This window comes from Microcebus murinus, chromosome 17, assembly GCF_040939455.1.
Source record: "Microcebus murinus isolate Inina chromosome 17, M.murinus_Inina_mat1.0, whole genome shotgun sequence".
Lineage (NCBI taxonomy): Eukaryota > Metazoa > Chordata > Mammalia > Primates > Cheirogaleidae > Microcebus > Microcebus murinus.
This window is the reverse complement of record NC_134120.1, coordinates 52,177,766-52,200,999: the sequence shown is the minus strand read 5'-3', so window position 1 is coordinate 52,200,999 and position 23,234 is coordinate 52,177,766. Positions and strand designations below refer to the sequence as shown.

The 23,234-nt window shown below is 37.6% G+C and overlaps 1 protein-coding gene across 2 annotated transcripts in view; it reads left to right on the top strand.

Annotated features, from left to right (window-relative positions):
- The window catches only part of L3MBTL4 (L3MBTL histone methyl-lysine binding protein 4), a 436,533-nt gene that overhangs the window by 151,475 nt on the left and 261,824 nt on the right, over nucleotides 1–23,234 (top strand). For both annotated transcript variants that reach the window (XM_075993669.1, XM_075993668.1), the window contains 5 exons: nucleotides 2,112–2,216; nucleotides 3,306–3,441; nucleotides 7,757–7,848; nucleotides 9,894–10,048; nucleotides 11,123–11,199. In XM_075993669.1, coding sequence (XP_075849784.1) covers nucleotides 2,112–2,216; nucleotides 3,306–3,441; nucleotides 7,757–7,848; nucleotides 9,894–10,048; nucleotides 11,123–11,199 — 565 coding nt within the window. The remainder of the gene's footprint in view (nucleotides 1–2,111; nucleotides 2,217–3,305; nucleotides 3,442–7,756; nucleotides 7,849–9,893; nucleotides 10,049–11,122; nucleotides 11,200–23,234) is intronic.

The following is a 23,234-nucleotide window of genomic DNA, read 5'->3' as shown; positions in this document are numbered from 1 at the left end:
CAAAATTAACATCGGCAGTGAGGGACAGAGGGACATCATGTGCCTCTGGGCATGATATCCTGAGAAGGACATAGCATCACCTGTGTAATATTCTGGCAAAGATGCATAACCTGAATTAAATCATGTGGCAGCATCAGACAAATTCAAATTGAAGAACATTCATGTTGAAAAATCAGTGGTGGGGGGCAGACAACTATATTCTTAGAAAAAAAGGTCAATGCTTCAAAAGACAAAGACATACACTGGGAAATGATTCAGATTAAGGGAGACTAAAGAGTCTTGTCAACTAAATATAATATCTGACCCTAGACTGGCTCCTGTTTTGCAGGGGTGGGTAGGTGGGAGGCTGTTATAAAGCACATTGTTGGATAAATGGACAAAATTGGAATATGAATGGAGATTAGTTAAAAGTACTTCATAAATGTTAAATTCGCAGAGGTTGATAAACTGAGCTGTGGTTATGTTAAGAGAATGTTCATATCCTTAGGGAAAATACACTGCCCTTAGGGAAAAATATTTTGTATTTAGGGGTAAAGAGTCCTCAAATGGATCAGAAAAATTATATCTATATGATGTCTATCTATAGATCGATCTGTGTATACCGACACACAGACAGGTATGAGAGGTGGGAAGTGAGACCAAATGATAAAGCAAAGCAGGTAAGATGTTTACAGTAAATTAATCCGGGCAAAGGATATGCTGTGTTCTCTGCACTACTAGTTTGTTCTTACAAAGTTTAAGTCTGACATTGTTTCCAAATGAAAAAAAATTAAAAAGGATAAATTTCAACCTAATAATAACCATCCAGATATTAAGCAGTATTTACTATTGATACAATTAGTGATTTAACAAGCAGCTGTAGATTTACTAGAACAATTTCTAGTCATCATTTTCCATTAGCATAAGTTTATTTGCAATTAAGAATATCTTGACTAGCAATGCTGAATCTGTTCAAAATTGCTCAAAACTAATGATAATTCAGCAAGGTTGTGGGAAACAATAACAGTATTAAGGAAAACAATAAAGAATGTGAACAAATTAGAAAGTCTCTTGTAAAAAATTCCATTGACAATAGCAATAAACATTAAAAGATACCCAAAATACAACAAAATATCTTGGAGGTCTTATGTGCAAATTGAAAAAACAACTTTGGCAAACAAAAATGCTGAGATTAAATAGAGAGAGAACAAGTTTTGAAGTCAAAAAGTTTAATATGGTAGTGATTGCTCTCCAGGTAGAAAGACTCATTATAATCAAATAAAGCTGTTTGAGATAGGCAAATAAGTCAATGAAACAGAATAAAGGGGCAGAAATAGGCCTGCAAATATGTAGAAACCAGATATGACAGAGGGGACTTTGCAGATCAGTTCATTTATGGATGATTCAAAACAAATTTTTCTGAATAATTTGTTTTTCATATGAAAAACATAAGCCCCTACCTCACACCATAGAAAAATAAAGTCTACTTGCACTATAGATTTAAATATGAAAAATAAAACTTTAACAGTTTTTAAAAAATACTAGGAGAGTATCTGTGTAGCTTCAGGGTTAAGAAGGATTTCGTAGGCTGGATGTGCAGACTATAGGAAATAATTGACATATTTTACTCTATTAAAACAGCAGAGTCACCTTAAAGTGGGCAAAATGGATAAATGGGAAGTTCATGGGACACATAGCTTCACAGATGAGCTCTTTCAAAACATATTAAAATGATCAAACCATATTTGAGGGCCAATTATATAGAAGGACAGCCTTCTGTCTTTAGCTGTATTACTGAACTTCCAAACTATAAAGTAAATGATCTTTTAAAAATTTATTTTATTTCATGTTTTGAAAAATTACATATAATTATGGGGTACACAGTGATGTTAGGATATATGTATACGGTATGGAATGATTGAATCAAACTGCTTAACAAATCCATCTCTTAAATACTTATCATTTATTCCTCTTGTCTAGCTGCAACTTTGTACCCTTTGACTAACCTCTCCCTATTCTCCCCACCCCAGCCTCTGGTTGTTTAAGATTTCACATACAAGTGACACCAAATGTTTTAATATAACGTTGTGAAGAAATCTCAGTGGCTAATGTTCTATCATGAAATTTCATAGGATCAGTCCTTTCCAGAGCATGAAAATGGTTTTCAGATTGGAATGAGATTAGAAGGCATTGATCCCCGACATCCATCTGTATTCTGTGTGCTTTCTGTAGCTGAGGTAAGAGATGGTGTTATTGTCTTGGGCTAATTGCATAGTGACAGAAAGATCATTTGCTAGACAATAACAAATTTAAGTACTTTTTATCATAAATGAGTTCTAGTGCATTATGGATTTTAATGGGTGTAGCTATGTTTCTTAATGAATTTTTTCCTTCTCTGAAGATGAATTTTCTAATAAGTCCTTCATCAACTATCATTTACTCTTGATTTAATTGGCAAATAGTTTTTGCCTGAGGTTGATAACAATCTGCGAATCTCACAATGTTGTTTTTACCTGTTAACAGAGACATAATTATTCGTGTTTTAGCTGAACTAACAAAAAATGTATATGAATAATATTCATGCATATGAATTATGTATTAATGTAAAACATGAATTTTATGAAAAGTATATAGACTGAGAACCACTGGTGAAAGTAAATGGCTTATAAAATGTAATGTTTACTAAACATATTAAATAAAAGGTCTCTATATTTCTAATAGCATTGAAACAGCAAGTTACATACATTTGCTTTACTGATTAATTATCGCTATTTAACTTGTATAACATGTCTAGAGGATGTTTTTCTCAGACTGTTTCATTATTCTCTTCTTTTTGTTTTTTGCTCTTTTTCTTTTTAACAACCCATGACATGTAAATTTATTCTCTTTATTGAGTATGCTGGACACATATGTTAGAGTTGAAACAAGGCCATGCCCATTTTCATTTTGTGTTGTACTTCAGCTTATGCTGTCTTGGAATATGAATCCAAGCCACAAGCAGGACATAGGGTCTCTGAAAGGAATATTTGACACGTATTGAATTACTAAATAGTCAATTAATAAATATATAAATTGACTTCAGATTCCTAGGTTGGGTAAAAGGGCAACTTTTATGGAAGAGGACTGTGTAAGACAGTGTCTAGTTCATCACCCTTTTGTCTTAATTAGATGCCATCCATAAATTTGTTCCCTAATGAAAACATTTGGATGAAAGGATTGGCTCTTATATGTTGGTGGTCCTGACAACATATATGAAAATATTTTCTGAATTTTGTGTCCATTTGAAATATATGACACTTAATGGTTTCAAACTTTCCATTTCGCAGGTGTGTGGTTACCGTCTAAGACTTCATTTTGATGGTTATTTGAGTTGCTATGATTTTTGGACCAATGCAGGTTCCCCTGACATCCATCCAGTAGGCTGGTGTGAAAAGACCAAGCATAAATTACACATCCCTAAGGGTAAGCCAGGATGCATTTACCAACAGGAAAGAGGGTCAGCTGTTATTTAAGTTTTATTTTAACAAAATTTCATGAAATACTAACAAGAGAACTTGGTGTGAATTGATTTCCAAAATGAAAGTTTGGTTCACAAAGAGTAGCAAGACTATAATGATACTATTTTTAGAAATAAATGTCTTTAAAAGAAAAGCATCAATGACTGTTTAGGTCAAATACTCTGATAAGGTACCTAAGGCAGAAATAGCATTTTATTTTATATAAAGTTTATTAAACTTTATAGAGAGTGAAAACTAATGTTTAAATCATGGGTGAAATGATGTATCTTTTTTGTTTAATCTAGATGTAATTTATGAGCAAATGTTTTAATTAGACTATTTTTTTCTTTTTTTCAGTTTTTTTTTATATTCAGAATATTACGGGGGGTACAAACGTTTTAGTTACATAAATTGCTTTTGTACACTTTGAGTCAAAGTTATAAGTGTGCTCATCCCCCCGGATAGTATACATTGTACCCATTAGGTGTAAATTTACCCATACCCCCACCCCTTCCACCCACTTGATTTCTGATGAATGTTATTTTCCATATGTGCAAGTAAGTGTTGATCAATTTGTTCCAATTTAATGGTGAGTGTGTGTGGTGTTTGTTTTTCCATTCTTGTGATACTTCACTTAGAATAATGGTCTCCATTTCCATCCAGGTTAATACAAAAGGTATTAGTTCACCAATTTTTTTTTTATGACTGAGTAGTACTCCATGGTATACATATACCACATTTTATTATTAGTCCGCTCATGTATTGATGGGCACTTGGGTTGTGTTCACATCTTTGTAATTGTAAATCGTGCTGCTATAAACATTCAAGTGCAGGTGGGTTTTTTTGTAGAATTTTTTTTTTCCTTTGGGTAAATACCCAGTAGTGGGATTGCTGGATCAAATGGTAGTTCTACTTTTAGTTCTCTGAGGTATCTCTCTGCTACTTTCCATAGAGGTTGTACTAGTTTGCAGCCCCACCAGCAGTGTACCAGTGTGCCTATTTCCCTGCATCCACACTGACATTTGTTGTTTGGGGACATTGTGATAAAAGCCATTCTCACTGGAGTTAAGTGATACCTCATTGCATTTTTGATTTGTATTTCCCTGACGATTAGAAATGTTGAGCATTTTTTCATGATTATTGGTCATTAGTCTGTCTTCTCTGCATGGTGAGGAAACTTGATTCATTATAAATAATTTCCTTCAAACTTCATGGGAACGTGGAACTATGAAAAAAATTCACTGTTTTATTTTGATGGCAATGAAAAAAATCTCATCTTTAGTTACGTGCTAGAGGAACCTGGGTCAGGCAGGTGAGGTGCAAGTGAGGTGAAGGTGTGGTCACGTATAATGCCAACGAGCCCATTTTTCTTTACATGGCAAACTTCTGTATACCAGCTACCACTCGATGACTGGGACAACTTCCACAGTCAGTATATAGTCCTTTTATTCTTAGTAACTGACTCAGGGTGTCCCTTGAGATCCTACCCTGAGACAGATGAGAGTCCCTCGAGATTGCTGGATTTCATGGAAGCTGGTGACAGACGACAGGCTTGCCCATTCAGTAGGTATTTGTGGAGCCCCTACTGTGTGCAGGAACAGGGGAGATAATGAGAGAGAAACAAGAGTAAAACAAACGTCTCCATCTCTGGAAGGAATGGGCCTTCCATTCCTGAGGAGGGGGATAGTGGAGGGTTGAGTGGCCACAGGGACACTCTTTCAGACAGTGCGGTGAAGAAAGGCCTCTCTGAGCATAGCTGTCGGTGTTGTCACACAGAGACTTGGATTAGCAGGAAGAGAAAGCAGTGTGGCTGTCTGGACTGGAGCACCAGCCAGAGGGAAAGCTAAGCAAATGGGGCAGGAGCATGCGCGAGGGGGTAGGGATGTTAGTGGGGGTGGCGGGGGTAGGGGTGTTGGTGGGGGTGGCGGCAGGAAGTGCAAGGGGTAGGTGGGAGTGGCGGGGGTAGGGATGCTGGTGGGGTTGGCGGGGGTAGGGATGCTGGTGGGGTTGGCGGGGGTAGGGATGTTGGTGGGGGTGGCGGGGGTAGGGATGTTGGTGGGGGTGGCGGGGGTAGGGGTGTTGGTGGGGTTGGCGGGGGTAGGGGTGTTGGTGGGGGTGGCGGGGGTAGGGGTGTTGGTGGGGGTGGCGGGGGTAGGGATGCTGGTGGGGTTGGCGGGGGTAGGGGATGTTGGTGGGGTTGGCGGGGGTAGGGATGCTGGTGGGGTTGGCGGGGGTAGGGATGCTGGTGGGGTTGGCGGGGGTAGGGATGCTGGTGGGGGTGGCGGGGGTAGGGGTGTTGGTGGGGGTGGCGGGGGTAGGGGTGTTGGTGGGGGTGGCGGGGATAGGGGTGTTGGTGGGGGTGGCGGGGGTAGGGGTGTTGGTGGGGGTGGCGGGGGTAGGGGTGTTGGTGGGGGTGGCGGGGGTAGGGGTGTTGGTGGGGGTGGCGGGGATAGGGGTGTTGGTGGGGGGGGCGGGGGTAGGGGTGTTGGTGGGGGTGGCGGGGATAGGGGTGTTGGTGGGGTTGGCGGGGGTAGGGATGTTGGTGGGGGTGGCGCGGGTAGGGATGTTGGTGGGGTTGGCGGCAGGAGCGTGCAAGGGGTAGGGGTGTTGGGGGTGGCGGAGGTGGCGGGGATAGGGGTGTGGTGGGGTTGGCGGGGGTAGTGGTTTTGGTGGGGTTGGCGGGGGTAGGGGTGTTGGTGGGGTTGGCGGGGGTAGGGGTGTTGGTGGGGTTGGCGGGGGTAGGGATGTTGGTGGGGGTGGCGCGGGTAGGGATGTTGGTGGGGTTGGCGGCAGGAGCGTGCAAGGGGTAGGGGTGTTGGGGGTGGCGGAGGTGGCGGGGATAGGGGTGTGGTGGGGTTGGCGGGGGTAGTGGTTTTGGTGGGGTTGGTGGGGGTAGGGGTGTTGGTGGGGTTGGCGGGGGTAGGGGTGTTGATGGGGTTGGGGGCAGGAGCGTGCAAGGGATAGGGGTGTTGGTGGAGGTGGCGGCAGGAAGTGCAAGGGATAGGGGTGTTGGTGGAGGTGGCGGCAGGAAGTGCAAGGGGTAGGGGTGTTGGTGGAGGTGGCGGCAGGAAGTGCAAGGGGTAGGGGTGTTGGTGGAGATGGCGGCAGGAAGTGCAAGGGGTAGGGGTGTTGGTGGAGGTGGCGGCAGGAAGTGCAAGGGGTAGGGGTGTTGGTGGAGGTGGCGGCAGGAAGTGCAAGGGGTAGGGGTGTTGGTGGAGGTGGCGGCAGGAAGTGCAAGGGGTAGGGGTGTTGGTGGAGATGGCGGCAGGAAGTGCAAGGGATGGGGTGTTGGTGGAGATGGCGGCAGGAAGTGCAAGGGGTAGGGGTGTTGGTGGAGGTGGCGGCAGGAAGTGCAAGGGGTAGGGGTGGGGTGGGGTTGGCGGCAGGAGCGTGCAAGGGGTAGGGGTGTTGGTGGAGGTGGCGGCAGGATCGTGCAAGGGGTAGGGGTGGGGTGGGGGTGGCGGCAGGAAGTGCAAGGGGTAGGGGTGGGGTGGGGGTGGCGGCAGGAAGTGCAAGGGGTAGGGGTGGGGTGGGGGTGGCGGCAAGAGCGTGCGCAGGGGTGGGGGTGGCGGCAAGAGCGTGCGCAGGGGTGGGGGGCATGCGCAGGGACGGAGGAGGACTAGGAGAGCAACCAAGGTGAGCAGGTAGAGGTCAGGAAGAGGCATCTCTGAGGCCTTGAAGGCTATGCAGGCACTTTGACTTCTGTTCTAAGTGTGACACTCATTCAGAAAACAGTTATCGAGCCCGTGTCATTTGGGCCAGCACTGTGTGGGAGCCACGTTAAGGCATATGAATGGGAAGATAGGATTTGTAAATGAGAAACTTGTAAAGAAATGGAGCAGAAAGCTGGAGCTGCCGAATGGTCTTCGGATTGTAGCAGAGTTTCTGTCGTTTCCGGGAGTGCCTGGCCTGGATGGCCGCACTCAGGACCCCCGGTGGCCTCACGACCTGGCCTCCTCAGGGGTGGGCGCGGGCACAGGAACTCCAGCGTCATCCCTTTGCCCATTCTGGAAACTCCCATCGAGCCACCTGGGTACCAGTTCCATATCAGAGAGTATTAATTTATAGGGAATGGTGTACATGATAGGAACTCACCGTCAACAGTTTGGAGCTTAATACATTAGAAACAAGCTGAAACAATTTAAGGATTTTAATTTAAATCTTTTGTGGTCTGCTAAAGACATTGAATTTATGGCAGAAGACTGAATAATGATAATACATTTAATATGTATGTGGTTACATCTTGTGGGTATTTTGAGTAATCTATATATTTTTTTTAGGTTATAGAAAAGATAAATTTGTTTGGATGGATTACTTGAAGGCCTGCAAATTGCAAAATGCTCCCAAGAAATTATTCAGAAACAGAAGTTCTGTAAGTATTTTCTTCTTCAATATTAATCAGATTTACCCCAAGCTTAAATTTCTTAAAAGTTCACTATATGTGTGTATATATATATACACACACATATATATGTATATACATATGTATATGAATATACACATGTATATATACATGTGTATATTCATATACATATGTATATATATTCTGTTGTATTGCAGTCCTTTAATAAATTATGGAAACTCTTAACTTCCCATGACTTTTCATACTTAATTTGTCACAGTTGCCTGTGGGCATATCTTTTTTTTTCTTTTAAAAGTATAATTAAATACTTCAATTTAGTGGGAAAAGTTGAAAACTTTATATTTAAAACGCACTAATAAAATTTAAAATGTCTTTAAAAATTTTTTTTCCTTTTGCTTACAGTGAATTAATCTTTTAATTAATTTAGTTTTCATGTTTTGAAACCAGATACTCAAGATATACTTTGAATGCACCCAGCCTAGACATATTTAAGTGTAATGAATATTAGGGAAACTTTTCATACAGATTAAAGGAGTGTTCTGATGATTTGCGTAGAACACACTCCTTCTTCCATCTGTGTCCTCAGCAACTTAATGAACCTTCAGTAGAGAAGGAGAATAAGTCACGATCCTGACTGCTCTTAGACGCTCTCGAGAGCAGCGGTGAGGCAGGCAGTCTGTAGTTAGGGCAGGTGCAGTGTGGTAGCCTGGGACCAGGAGTTGGCTCTGCCACCTGCAGGGCTTCACTGTGCAGGCCACTCACTGAATTCCTCCAGACATCACTTTTGTGATCTTGAAATCAATGTTATGCAATTGTTATATGTGTTTCATAGAACTGTATCAAGAAAAAGGAGCTGTTAAAATGTGAAATTGCTTTAAAAATAGAATGTGCTAGAAGAAAATAAAAATCAGGTGTCAGTATAGACAAAAGAGAAGTAGGGAAAAACCCATTTTTAGTACACAGATATTGTGTGTATACTCCCTAAATCCTAGCTTATTATAGCTATATGAAGAGTGGGTTTTATAATTATGTTCTTATAAATCATAGTTCATAGTATATTTTACACTAAAAAAAGTACAGATAGTAAAAAAGGGGTTTGCATTTTTATAGTTATAGTTTTATTCAGGATTAGTGCATGTGTTGCTTAAATATTTGGAAAGGCAATATTTTCAGATCGAGTAATCAAATTAAATGATACTTTGGTGCTAAAGAGCATATCTTTACCACTTTTTCAAATAGTATATTTGGAAACTATTCAGAAGTCAAGGGGGGCCGGGCGAGGTGGCTCACACCTGTAATCCTAGCACTCTGGGAGGCCTAGGTGGGTGGATTGCTTGGGTCAGTAGTTCAAAATCAGCCTGAGCAAGAGCGAGACCCCATCTCTACTATAAATAGAAAGAAATTAATTGGCCAACTAAAAAAAAATATACACACACACGCACACACACACACATATATGTATGTATGTATGTATATATATATATATATATATATATATACACACACACAAAAAAAAAAAAATAGCCGGGCATGGTGGCACATGCCTGTAGTCCCAGCTACTCGGGAGGCTGAGGCAGGAGGATCGCTTGAGCCCAGGAGATTGAGGTTGCTGTGAGCTAGGCTGATGCCACTGCACTCACTCTAGCCTGGGCAACAAAGTGAGACTCTGTCTCACACACACACACACAAAAGCCTATGGGGACAGAGAAAATTGTTTGATACTACTGTATCCAGTAAACAACTTATTTTTAAGTTAATACAAATTATTCTAAGAATCAAAGAGGGAAAAATGAAAGTGATAAGCGAATGAAAACCTACCTGCACAACAAAAGAGAAAAGCACAAAGGGAAGCTAGTTTCTTGGGCCTTTGTTAGTGGTGTAAACTCCATGACAGTTGCTAGATATTTTTACTGGCATTTGCTGGCTTAGTTCCAGAGGGTAAGTGCTGCCACCCTGTAGACTTTGCTAAACATCTTAGGAGTTTTGACAGTGGCTCAGTCCTATTTGGTGTCCTGTTTCTTTTTATGCCTCTTCTCTTTCTGGTGCTGTGTTAGAATGGGCCAATGCCTAAAGAATTTCAGGTTGGAATGAAGCTGGAGGCCGTCGACAGGAAGAACCCTTCCTTGGTGTGTGTGGCGACCATAGCAGATATTGTTGAAGATCGCTTACTAGTGCATTTTGACAATTGGGATGATAGTTACGATTACTGGTGAGACACCAATGTGTGTTTTATTTTTGTGTGTTCATGTGTTTAGTGTTAAGAATTTATTTTTATGCTAGTACTATAGCTGTTATTGCTCTTCTAATAGTGATGAACACCAGGAATTTCCTAGGTGACTGTTCACCACCTTCTCTTGCATGTGAATTTTTGAATTAAGAAGCCCCAGGAATTTTTCTCCATTTTATGAGAGGTTGCCTAATGAGGCCTCATCTGAAAACATGTGACCAGTTCAGGACACTTCACTCACTGTACTTTGTCTAGTTTGTCAGGGAAACATTTCTGTGAAGAGGGAGTTACGAACTTGCAGTATTTTTTAATCTGGAAACTGTTGAACTCAACCTGTTACATTTTTAAAAGGAAAGGTTCTGGGAGAATGGGAGTGAATTCTTCGAAAGCCTACAGGGAACAGAGAAAATGTATGCCAAGATGCTATTAAACTAACGTTGCACAAGTTGAAAGAGTTTTTTGGATAAAAACCTGAAATATGGAAGAGGTCATGGCAAAAATCATCTTTGTAGCATTTCTTCACATATGTCCTGCATAACTGACAAATCCTTGCCTGAGGCGGTGGTTCTTCGTGTGCATGTTGGGGCCCTGTCTCCCTTTGAACTAAGAAGCAGAGCAGAGAGTAATTGTTGCGTGTGTCTTGGGTAGACTATGCTGAGTTCTTTGACAAGGAGAGGGAGGGAAAATGTAGTCATCTGGAGTTTGACAGTCCTATTAAAATTTGGACTGTCCTGTTAATGTTTTCCATTGCTGCTAGCAAGCAGTGGTAGAAAAGATTTATTGAAATGATCACTCTTGGGGGGACATTACTTGAAATTCAGGTCCTTGTCAAACCCACCTTTATTTTATACTTTTAAATTTTAAGAAGGTTATGTAAGAGAGAAGAAGTTTGGTCACTCAGCCTATAAATACAGTACTAAAAATTACTTCTAATTCTCTTTAGCTATGAAGTTCTGTTTTTATAGTATCTCTTGATATCCAGAATGATCATTACTCTTGGATTCTTTCTCTGGCCTTGAGTAATATGGGATCTAAAATAGAATCCTGTTTTTGCAGGTGTGATGTTAATAGTCCTTATGTCCAACCTGTTGGTTGGTGTCAGGAGAATGGAAGAACTCTGATAGCACCCCAAGGTGAGTGGACTGTCTGAGTTTCCTTGGAAGTCATCTCTGTATGAGTGGCAATCTTCATTTTTATTTTATTTATGAAAATCACATTTCAATACAATGTGTATGACAGAAATACTGTGTGAGATTCTTTTGACCACCAAGTATCTGAAATCTGTATTTCCCTCTTCATAATGAAATTAGACTGTGTTTATTAAGATATATTAATCAGCCATTAAAAAAAATTACTAAAAATTGTTATCCAGCTAAATGAGTACCATTATTAAGGACTAGCATTTATAACTAGATATTTTAGTTACATAATTTATCTTATAAGTTAATTCATAAATTGAACCACAAGATTGTTAAATATGCTTAATTTTGGAGTTAAATATAGAAATATGAGAAGGGAGAATTAACAATGATTCTGTAGACTTGCCAGACCTCTTCTACCAACTCAACTTAATGACTTAGCCAAACATTTAAATAAGGACTCTTGCTAGTTAGTTATTTTTTCTCATTAAAGAAATATTTAAAGACTTGCTCTATCAAATCTCTTTGTTTTTTAATTTAAAAATGAATTAGACCATAGTGGCTAATAATTTTTAAGTGTAATCTTAGCATTTTTAAAACAAATATTCAAGAAGAAATTTGTCTCCTTTCAATAAATAATATATAGGAAGAAATGTAGAGAAAGGAATATGCCATTCTAGAATGGAGCAGCTGCCAGTACAATAGGTAGTTCATCATTTTTTATGGCTGAGTAGTATTCCATGATACTACTTTTAATTTGGGTGATTCTGGAGATTTGGTGTTTTTAATCTTTTTTTCCCCTTAAATATGGAAACAGAATTTCCCATTCAAATTCTTGAAAAAAATTAAGTGAAAAAAATCAGGACTTAGAAACAATAAGAAATAAGCAAGCACTTTGGCTGTACAGAAGCTGTTTTTTTGTTTTTTTTTTTTGTTTTTTTTTTTTTTGAAACAGAGTCTCGCTTTCTTGCCTAGGCTAGAGTGAGTGCCGTGGCGTCAGCCTAGCTCACAGCAACCTCAAACTCCTGGGCTTAAGCAATCCTACTGCCTCAGCCTCCCGAGTTGCTGGGACTACAGGCATGAGCCACCATGCCCGGCTAATTTTTTTTTTTATATATATATATTAGTTGGCCAATTAATTTCTTTCTATTTTTATAGTAGAGACGGGGTCTCGCTCAGGCTGGTCAGAAGCTGTTTAATTTGATAATGTCCCATTTATTTATTTTTGTTGATGCTATGATTGCTTTTGGGGTCTTCTTCATAAGTTCTTTCCTAGGCTAATGTCTGTAAGAGTTTTTTCAACATTTTCTTCTAGAATTCTTATGGTTTCATGCCTTAGGTTTAAGTTTGTTATCCATTGTGAGTTGATTTTTGTGAGAGTTGAGAGGTGTGGATCCTGTTTCAGTCTTTGCACAGCCAAAGAAACTATCACTAGAGCGAATAGACAGCCTACAGAATGGGAGAAAATATGTGCATGCTATGCATCCTATAAAGGGCTGATAACTAGAATCTATATAGAACTTAGGATACTCAGCAAGAAACAATGAAACAACTCCATTCAAAAGTGGGCAAAGGACATGAATAGAAACCTTTCAAAAGAAGATAGACTAATGCTAAAGAAACATGAAAAAATGTTCAACATCTCTAATCATCAGGGAAATGCAAATCCAAACCACACTGAGATATCATGCAACTCTAGTGAGAATGACTTTTATCAAAATGTCCCCAAACAACAAATGTTGGCATGTATGTGGAGAGTTAGGGACACTCATATACTGCTGGTGGGACTGCAAAATATTAATACTACAACCTCTATGGAAAGTAGTATGGAGATACCTCAAAGAGCTAAAAGTAGAACCACCGTTTGATCCAATAATCCCACTACTGAGTATCTACCCAAAGGAAAGAAAGACATTCTATTAAAAAGATACACGTACCTGAATGGTTATAGCAGCACAATTTACAATTGCAAAGATGTGGCAACAACCCAAGTACCCATCAAGACATGGGTGGAGTAAACAAAATGTAGCATATGTGTATCATGGAATACTACTCAGCCATAAAAAATGATGAACTACCTATTGTATTATCCTGGATGGAGCTGGAGCCCATTCTTCAAAGTGAAGTATCACAAGAATGCAAAAGCAAACACTGGATGTACTCACCATTAAATTGATACTAATTGATAACATTAATATGTACTTATGGGAAATAACATTCATAGGGTATTGGGCAGGTGAGGGGGTAAATCCACTCCTAATGGATGCAGTGAGCACTGTATGGGGGATGGGCATACTTGTCAGGCAGTGCAAAGGTAATTTATGTGACCAAAGCATTTGTACCCCTTTAATATCTGGAAATAAAAAAGAAAAAAATAAGTCAAATAAAACAAAACCCCCCCACAAATTAGTTAAAAATACCTATTTTGTCTAGAAAGGTTTTATGAAATATATAACATCTTTTCAAATTTTGATTTTGACACATACAAATTTAGAGTCATTTGTCCTATTTTTTCTTTAAAAATGGCTAAAGCTAGCTTTCGAATAATGTTCTTTAAGATGAAGTGAAATGTTTGTCAGATCCCAGATGTGGTTTGAGTTGGTGTGCCTGGAAACATGGAATGCTTTCCTTCCCATTTGCCTCTAGTGAAATAGCTTCTCCACTGCTTCCAGCTCATTCTCACTAGACTTCATGGACAGGCTCCATGTTTCAGTCCATTGTGCTTGTCTCTTGGTGTTGTGCGGGTCTAAAAATATTCTGTGCGGTACATTAAGAATCAGATGTCCGGAATCCTGCCATCATTAACATTGCTTTTGGTGTCTAAGAAAGCATTGCCTAATCCAGGGACAACAGACTGTCATTTCCCCAACATTATTATTGGCACCTTTATTGAAAATCAGTATCATAGAGGTATAAGTTAATTTCTGGATTCTCAGTCAGTTCTGTTCCATTGGTTTATATGTCTATCCTTATATCAGTACCACACTATCTTGATGACTGTAGCTTTGTAGTAAATTTCCAAATTGGAAAGGATATATTCTAGCACTATTCTTTTACATAATAGTTTTGGCTTTTCTGAGTCTCTTGCATTTCCATATGAATTTTAGAATTAACTTGTAAGAATTTCTGCAAAAAAGCCAGCTGGGATTTTGATAGGGATGCACTGAATCTGTAGTTCGATTTGTGGAGTATTACCATCTTCACAATATTAAGTTTCTCATCCTGTGAACATGGGACTTCTTTAATTTAGGCCTTCTTTAATTTTCTTTAAATGATAATTTGTAGTTTTCAGTCTACAAGTTTGCACTTATTTTATTAAATTTGCTCTTTTATTCATTTTTCTTTTTTAATTGAGGTGAAATTCACATAGCATATAGTGAACAATTTTAAAGCGTACAATTCAGTGATATTTCATATATTCATAATGTCATGCAGTCACCACCTCTTTCTAGTTGCAAAACTTTTTCATCACCCTGTAAAACATCTCATACTTATTGAGTAGATAGTCCCTATCCCCAACCTCACCTGATTCCCCCGACACCTCTAGTTGACTTTCTATCTCTACAGATTTGCCTATTCTGGATATATTATATAAAGGGAATCATATGGTACATATACTTTTGTGTTTGGTGTCTTTCCCTTAGTAAACTGTTCTCAATGTCCATCCAAGTTGTAACACGTATCAGTAGTTTTTGTTCCTTTTATGGCTAAATAATACTCCATTGCATGTATATGCCACATTTTGTTTATCCATTGATTTGGTAATTTGAGTTTTTTGTACCTTTTGGCTATTATCAATAATGCTGCTATAAGCAGTCATATACAATTTTCTGTATAGACATATGTCTTTATTTCTCTTTAGCATACCTAGGAGTAGAATTGCTGCATCATATAGTAATTCTGTGTTTAATATATTTGAGTAACTGACAAACTGTTTTCCAGAATACCTGTGCCATTTTACATTCCTTCTAGCAATGTACAAGGGTTCCTATTTCTCTACATCCTTGCCAACCCTGTTATTTTCAGTTTTCTTGACTAAAACCATCCTAGTGGATGTGAAGTGGTATCTCACTGTGGTTTTGATTTGCATTTTCTTATTGACCCATAATGTTGACATCTTTTCATATGCTTATTAGTCATTTGTATATTTGGGGGGAGAAATGTCTATTCAGATCCTTTGCCCATTCTTTAATTGTTTTTTATTATTATTTAAATATTACTGTTTAAATGTGTCCATTTTCAGTCTTTATTGTATTATCAATATATTATTAATATATTATTTTAAATATTATCTTTATATATTGTGGATATTAAACCTGTATCAAATAGATAGTTTTCAAATGTTTTCTACCATTCTATAGGTTTTATTTTCACATTCTTAATAGTGTCCTTTGCTGCAGAACAGTTTTTAGTTTTGATAAAGTCCAACTTATCTATTTTTCTTTCGCTGCTTGTGCATTTGGTGTTAAATATAAGAATCAGTTGTCAAATTTGAGGTCATGAGGATTTACACCCATGTTTTTTCTGAGTTTTATAATTTTAGCTCCTATATTTATGTCTTTGATTTTTATTTAATTTTTGTATGTGAAATGAGGTAAAGATTCAACTTAATTCTTTTTCATTTGATTACTTAGTTTCCTCTTTGTTGAAGAGACTGTTCTTTCCTATTAAATGGTTTTGGCATCATTGTGAAAAATAAATTTATCATAGGTGTTTAGGTGCATGTCTAGATTTTCAGTTATATTCCATTGATCTATGTGCTAGTACCACACTGGTTTGATTACTGTAGATTTGGAATCAATTTTGAAATCAGGAAGTGTGAGTTCTCTAACTTTGTTCTTCTTTTTCAAGACCATTTTGACTATTTGGGGCCCTTGGTAGTTCCATATGAATTTGAGGATTGGCTTTTTCATTTATGGAGAAATGACTATTAGAATTTTTTAAAAGTATTCTAAAAATAGCTTTATTGAGGTAGGATTTATATATAATAAAATTCACCCATTTTAATCATACAATTTGATAATTTTCAGTAAAATGTAATGCTGTAAAGCCATCACCATATTCTAGTTATAGAACATTTACATCCCCCTAAAAAGTTTCTTCATTCCTATTTCCATTAATTCTCTGCCTTCACCCCCAACCGAAGGCAACCACTGATTTATTATTGTCTCTAAATATTTGCCTTTTCTAGAAATTTCATATGATTGGAATCACACAATAGGAGGTCTTTTGTGTCTAGATTCTTTCACTTAGCACAATATTTTTGAGATTTCTTCATGTTACAGCATGTATCAGTAGATTGTCCCTTGTAAGTGCTAAGTAGAATTCCATTATTTGACTATGTTATAACTTGTTATCGTTTCACAGTTGTTGGACGTTAGAATGTGTCCAAAGTAATGAATGATGTTGTGTGAACATTTGCATACAAGTCTTTGTGTGGGGATATGCTTTCATTTCTCTTTGGTGGATATCTAGGAGTGGAATCTATGAATATTATGGAAGGTTTATGTTTAATTTTTTAAGAAACTTGCCAGACTGTTTTCCAAAAAAGCCATTCCATTTTACATGTCCACCAGCACTGTATGAAAGTTCCAGTTTCTCCATATCCTTGCCAACATTTGGTGTGGTCATTCTTTTGGATTGTAGCCCTTCTAGTGGGTGTTTAAATATGTATTTCTGTAATGACTAAGAATATGAGAATCTTTTCATGTCTTTAACATCTTTTCTTAGGTGAAATATCTATTTCTTGCCTAATTTTTAGTTGTGTGGTTTGTCTTTTTTATTTTTTAAAAATTGACACATAGTGATTGTACATATTTTTATCAGGGCTGTATTGAATCTGCAGAATGCTTTGGGGAGTACTGCCATCTTAACAATACGAAGTTTTCCAGTTCATGAACATGGAATGCTTTTCCATTTATTTAGGTCTTCTTTAATTTCTTTCAGCAATGTTTTCTAGTTTTCAATGTACAAGTCTTTCACTTGCTTGATTAAATTTATTCCTAGGCATTTTATTCTTCTAGAATACTATTGTAAGTGGAATTATTTTCTTAATTTACTTTTGGAATTGTTTATTATGGGCATAGAGAAGCACAACTGATTTTGTGTGTTGATCTTTTGCTGAATTAATTAATTAGCTCTATCTAGTAGTTTTTTTCAGTGTTTGTTCTATGAGATTTTCATATTTAAAATTATGTCATCTGCCAAAAGAGATAGTTTTACTTCATTTTCAATTTAGAGGCCATTAATTTCTTTTTCTTGCATAATTGCTCTCTCTAGGACTTCCAGGATAGTGTTGAATAGCAGCGGTGGAAGTGGGCTTCCTTGTCTTGTTCCTAATCTTAGGGGGAGAATACTTCAGTCTTTTACCATTGAATATGATGTTAGCTGTGGGTTTTTAATAAATGCCCTTTATCAAATTAAGGAAGTTCCCTTTTATTGCTAATTTTCTGGTTGTTTTTGTCATGAAATGGTGTTGAGTTTTGTCCAATGCCTTTTCTTCATTTGTTGAGATGATCTTATGGGTTTTTCCCCCTCCCCGTTGTTCCATTAATGTAGTATAACACATGGATTGATTTTTCTTATGTTGACTCACTCTTGCATTCCTGGAAAAAAAATTCCAGTTGGTCACGTTGTGTAATCCTTTTAATGTGCTATTGGATTCAGTTTGCTGGTATTTTGTGGAGGATTTTTGTATCTATATTCTTAAGGGATATTGAGCTTAAGGTTTCTAGTCATATCTGGTCTATTTTCTATTTTATTGTAAATGGAAATGTTTTCTTAAGTTCATTTCTTATGGCTAGTATACAGAAATGCAATTGATTTTTGCATATTGATGTTATATCCTGCAACCTTCCTGAATTCATTTATTAGCTCAAGTATTGTTTTGTGGGTTTCTTAGGATTATTTATAGGAAAAATTATGTCATCTCCTTACAAATACAGGTAAATCTGATCCTTTTGTTGAAGTAAAATCACCTCACACATAGTATTAGACGATAAGTCATGTAGCTGACTCTGAAAATGGAGATAGTTTTTCTCCTTCCTTTCTATTCTGGATGCTTTTTATTTCTTGCCTAATTCCTCTGGCTAGATGTTCCAATATACTGTTGAATAGTAGTGGCAAGATCAAACATCCTTTTCTTGTTCTTAATCTTAGAAGAAAGCTTTCAGTCTTTCATCATTAAGTGTAATACTTGCTGTGGGTAATTTTGTATATGCCCTTTATCAGATTGAAGAAGTTGCCTTTTATACCTAGTTTGCTAAATATTTTTATCATAAAAAACTGATTCTGTATTCTATTAATAAATAGAATGTTATTATATTGATTGCTTCCTATAATCTGAACCAATCTTGTATTCCTGGGACAAATTTCACTAGTTTTTTTGTGTGTGAAATATATATTTTGCCTATATTTGTATGTGTCTATATTTATTATCTCATCCCCTCTTTTTAGATGATTTTATTTCTAACAGAATATTTAAGGCTGCTCAGAATGATAAGGAAAAGTAGGAGAAATGATAAGTAGAAAAGTTTAGTTATTTAACATATTCATCTATAATATGGTTACTTGTTTTTAAGACAAACTCAACTATGTCATAAAAGGGTTTCTTTTTATGAAAACACAGGGAGTTGAACCTTCACAGTGGCCATAACTGAACCCCAGGCAACTTCCCATTTGCTATAATGATATTTAAAAGTAAAATTTAAGTAGAGCAGCCTTTTTTTTTCTTTTATAAACATTTTTTTTTTAAATTTTGGCATATTATGGGGGTAAAGAGCAGCCATTTAATCAGGGTATGAACAAGATAGTGGAGTGTAATGAAAATATATTCAGAGGAACTATGAACAAAAATTTGAAGAAAAAGCTTAGCAATAAACAAATTGCTTAAAGCTTGTCATGAGTAAAGATGATAGTGGCCTATGGGTTTGTGTGAAAACATTGAGTGAGTGCACCAAAGATATTAGGTTCCTACTAACTCCAAAAGAGAGGAAAGTAAGGTTTGAAGCCAGAGATGGTAGAAGGGGCCCCGAGGCTAGATAATATTAATAGAATGCTGTGTGCCCAGGTAGTTCACAGGAGTTTAAACATTAGATTTTAAAAGGAAAACCAACTCATATGATCTTCAGATGTTCTCTTGGCTAAGACAAGGCTGGAGGTAGGGCTGCCTGACTGTGTATGTGAGTGTGTGTATGTGTATATAGAGTTTAAATATAGTAAAATGTAAAAGGAAATTAAACATTGTTTATTTCAATAATTTATTTTTATTAGTAATTTGACTCTAAAATTTGTTAGTTATTTTACTTAAAGTGAATTTACACTTTCAACATCTCTTATGCCTAGATTTTTACATTAAATTTTATTTTATAGTTTCAATTACATTGTTGTCAGAAAAAGTGCTTGCTATATTTGTCATAGCTTGTGTGTGTGTATAATTGCACGTTGGAGAGCAATTAAAGTGCCTGAAAGTAGAACAGTGTGTGCTGATCTGTATATTGCCCTTGGTGTATATTCAAATTCTCATAGATTCCAGATAAAAGAAGCTTCTTCAGAGAGAGAGAGGTCAGTTTTTAAAACATGTAAATTGTAAAATGTAAAGATTCTTTTAACTGATATAAATTTAATTCCAGGATTTAGATATTCTATTCAGTAACTTCTAGAGAAGGCATAAACATATGGCAGGGCCTTCTATTCCTTCATGAGAATCAAGCTGCTGGAATTTTAGTCAAAGTTATAAAATGACAAAACGATGTTATATAGACATATAGAAAACCCTAATAACACAAGTCTTAAGGGATAAAAGCTCCTCTCCGCAAGGGTTGTTGTGCCTCATGCTGAGATTTGGTCTTCCTCCAGTGAGGGGCAGGCAATGCTGAGTTAAGAATTACCTCCTTACAAATACAGGTAAATCTGATCCTTTTGTTGAAGTAAAATCACCTCATAGCATAGCCTTAGATGGTAAGTCTTATAGCTGACTCCATACAGTTAAAAATTAGATCTGTCAAGGAATATTAAATAAATTGTCAGCTGACAGTTACATTTCTTGGTTTTTCAGTTATTTTGAATGGTATTTCTATTTAAAAAATAATTCTGATTTCTCTGTATGTACGTGAATTTCCAGTACTCTATATTGCTTGGAATGGCTTGTTTACCAGTTAAAACATTTCTGAGAAGACTGTTTTCAACAATTTTCTATGTGTGAAAATCTGCTCTGTAGTTGATGGCAGGACCCTCCACCGCAGCCAGCCTCCTGCACTGTGTGTGCAGGGGACAGGAAGCCCTGCAGAGCCGTGATGGCTGACGGGATGTGTGACTGATAGCGGGACTGGTCCCCGGGAAGGACAGCCCTGCATAGATACCTCTCCAAATGCAGATTGATGTTCACATCCGAGTGCCAACTACGACTAAACTCCAATGCAGCTCAGCAAACATCTCTTTAGTCGCTTGTATGTTGATAGAATGGGGCGAACGGAATAAGAATAAAATATGATGCCTGCCCTGAAGGAAGGTATCTATTTATTTTTTGTAACAGCTTTTATTGATGTGTATTCACATACTATGAAATTCATCCATTTATGTGTACAATTCAGTGGTTTTTTTTTAGCATATTCCCTGAGTTGTGTAACCATCACCACAATAAATTTTAGAACGTTTCCATCACCCCAGAGGGAAATTCCAAATCATGTAGCTATTATTCCCCAACCCTCTATACCTCCAAGCCCTTTCTGTCTTCATTGACTTGCCTACTCTAGAGATTGCCTGTGTATATGGCCTTTTATGTCTGGCTTTTTTCACTGAGCATAATTATTTTAAGGTTTATCTACCATGTAGATTATATCAGTCCATCATTTCTTTTTATTTCTAAATAATATTTCTTTAAATGTATAAAGCACAGTTTGATTTCGCATTCTTCAGCTTATGGGGATTCAGATTATTTACACTTTGGGGCTCTTTTGTATAATGCTGCTGTGAACATTTGTAAATGAGCTTCTGTGTGAGCATGTTTTCATTTCTGTTGGGTATGTATCTATGAGTAGAATTACGGGGTGATGTAGTAGTTCTATGTTTAATTTATTGAAGAACTTCCAAACTGTTTTCCATGGCGTGGCTATACCATCTTACATTCTCATCAGCAGTGTATGAGGGTTCCCACTTCTCTGTATCCTTGCTAACAATTTTTGTCTGTCTTCTTTTTGATAGCCATTGTAATGGGTATAAAGTGAAATCTCAATTTTGGATTTCATTTTGTGTAATACCCAGTATGTCAGATGACTTCACATACTTATCTGTTTTTATGGCAACTTTGTGAAGTTTTTGTCAGGTATTTCAGTTTCATAGTTGAAGAACTGATGCTCACAGAGATTAGGTAACTTGACCCAGATGTCTCCAGTGGTATGTCGATTTGGTAGCAGGCCCTGGTACTTACTTTCAAGGCCCCATTCACCCTTTCCTTTTCACTGCATTGCTGGAAGTCCTGTGCTTGGGCTTCTGAATGTAAAGGAAGGGAAGATTCCAGTGCCCCTGGGGAACACAGGGGAGGGAGATGTTAATTCCAACTTCTTATGCCAATGGCTTCACATTGGAAGTGGTGTTTGAATTAGTCTTTCAAGGGTATATAAAATTTTAACTGAGAAGTAGGGTGGAAGAGAATATTAGGTAGCAGTAACAGCATGCACTAAAGCAAGATGGCATAAAGTTGCTGCCATACCTAAGAATTATGAGCGTTGTGAGTTATGCACTGGGCTGTAGGGTATGGATGAGGGGGTAGGAAGTAAAAAGTGACTTAGAACATTAGGCTCCAACTGATTTGTGATTGACCTAGCAAAAGTTTAACTTTATTTAAAATTTTAATGATTCAGAAGAGTTACAAGAATAGCTGGCAGAACTCCTCCTTGCCGAACCATATGAGATTAAGTTGCCAAAATGAAAGTTTTACCAGTCACCCAGTTATATCCTTTTTAAAATAAAACAAGCAAACAGAAAAACATAGAGGTTTAATCCAGGATAACATGTTGCATTAATAGTCGTGTCTCTTTGGCATCCTTCAATCTTCAGCAGTTCTTCAGTTTTCCTCGACTTTTATGATGTTGGCATTTTAAAATATTATAGGCCAGTTATTTTGTAACATGCCTCTCACTTTAAGTTTGTCAGATGTTTCCTCATGATTCAATGTAGGTTACACATCTAATGGGGAATATCTCAAAATGATCCTGTGTTCTTACTGCATCGTGTAGGGTGGTGTGTAATTTCAGTTTGTCCCTTTCCTGTTAATGGTAGTTTTGGTCACTTGATTAAAGTGGTATGTGCCCAGTTTCTCCACTGTAAAATTACTCTTTTTCCTTTTGTAATTAATACATATTTGCTGGGGGATTACTTTGAGATTATGTAAATATTCTATTCCTCATTTAGCTTTTACCCACTAGGTTTCAGCATCTGTTGTTATTTATTAGATAAATAGTTATTAGTGTGATGTTTGCCAAATGGTGATGTTCTAATTCCATTATTCCTTGTATATTTATTCTTCGGCTTATTCTCTTCTACAATTTATTTACTAATTCATTTTTTTTACTTTCAGTATTATGGAGTCATAGACCCTTATTTTATTCAGTGTTACTATCATTATGTAGAACCTTGGTGGGGGGAGGTGGGCTAGAGAGGTTGGTGAGCTGCCTTCCTTCACCTTAGGGTGCTGACAGCTGCGTGGGGACTTTTGGGTAAGCTAATGAATAGCTGTTACAGAGGGTAGCAAGGTAATTAATCAAAGAGGTAACACCTGACCAGAAAGAGTAAGAAATGCTTCATGGAGAAAGTTATATGATGGTGTACTGCTTTGTAGCAAATTACCACAAACTTAGTGATTTAAAACAACACAAATTTATTATCTTACAGTTCTTGAGGTCAGGAGTCTGAAATGAGCTTCATTTCAGTTTTAGAATATTGATAAGGAATTGCTAGAGTAGGTAGATTGAGGCCATTTTATGAAAGATCTTTAAAGGCAGTAATGAAGAATTTACAGTCAAAACTGTGAT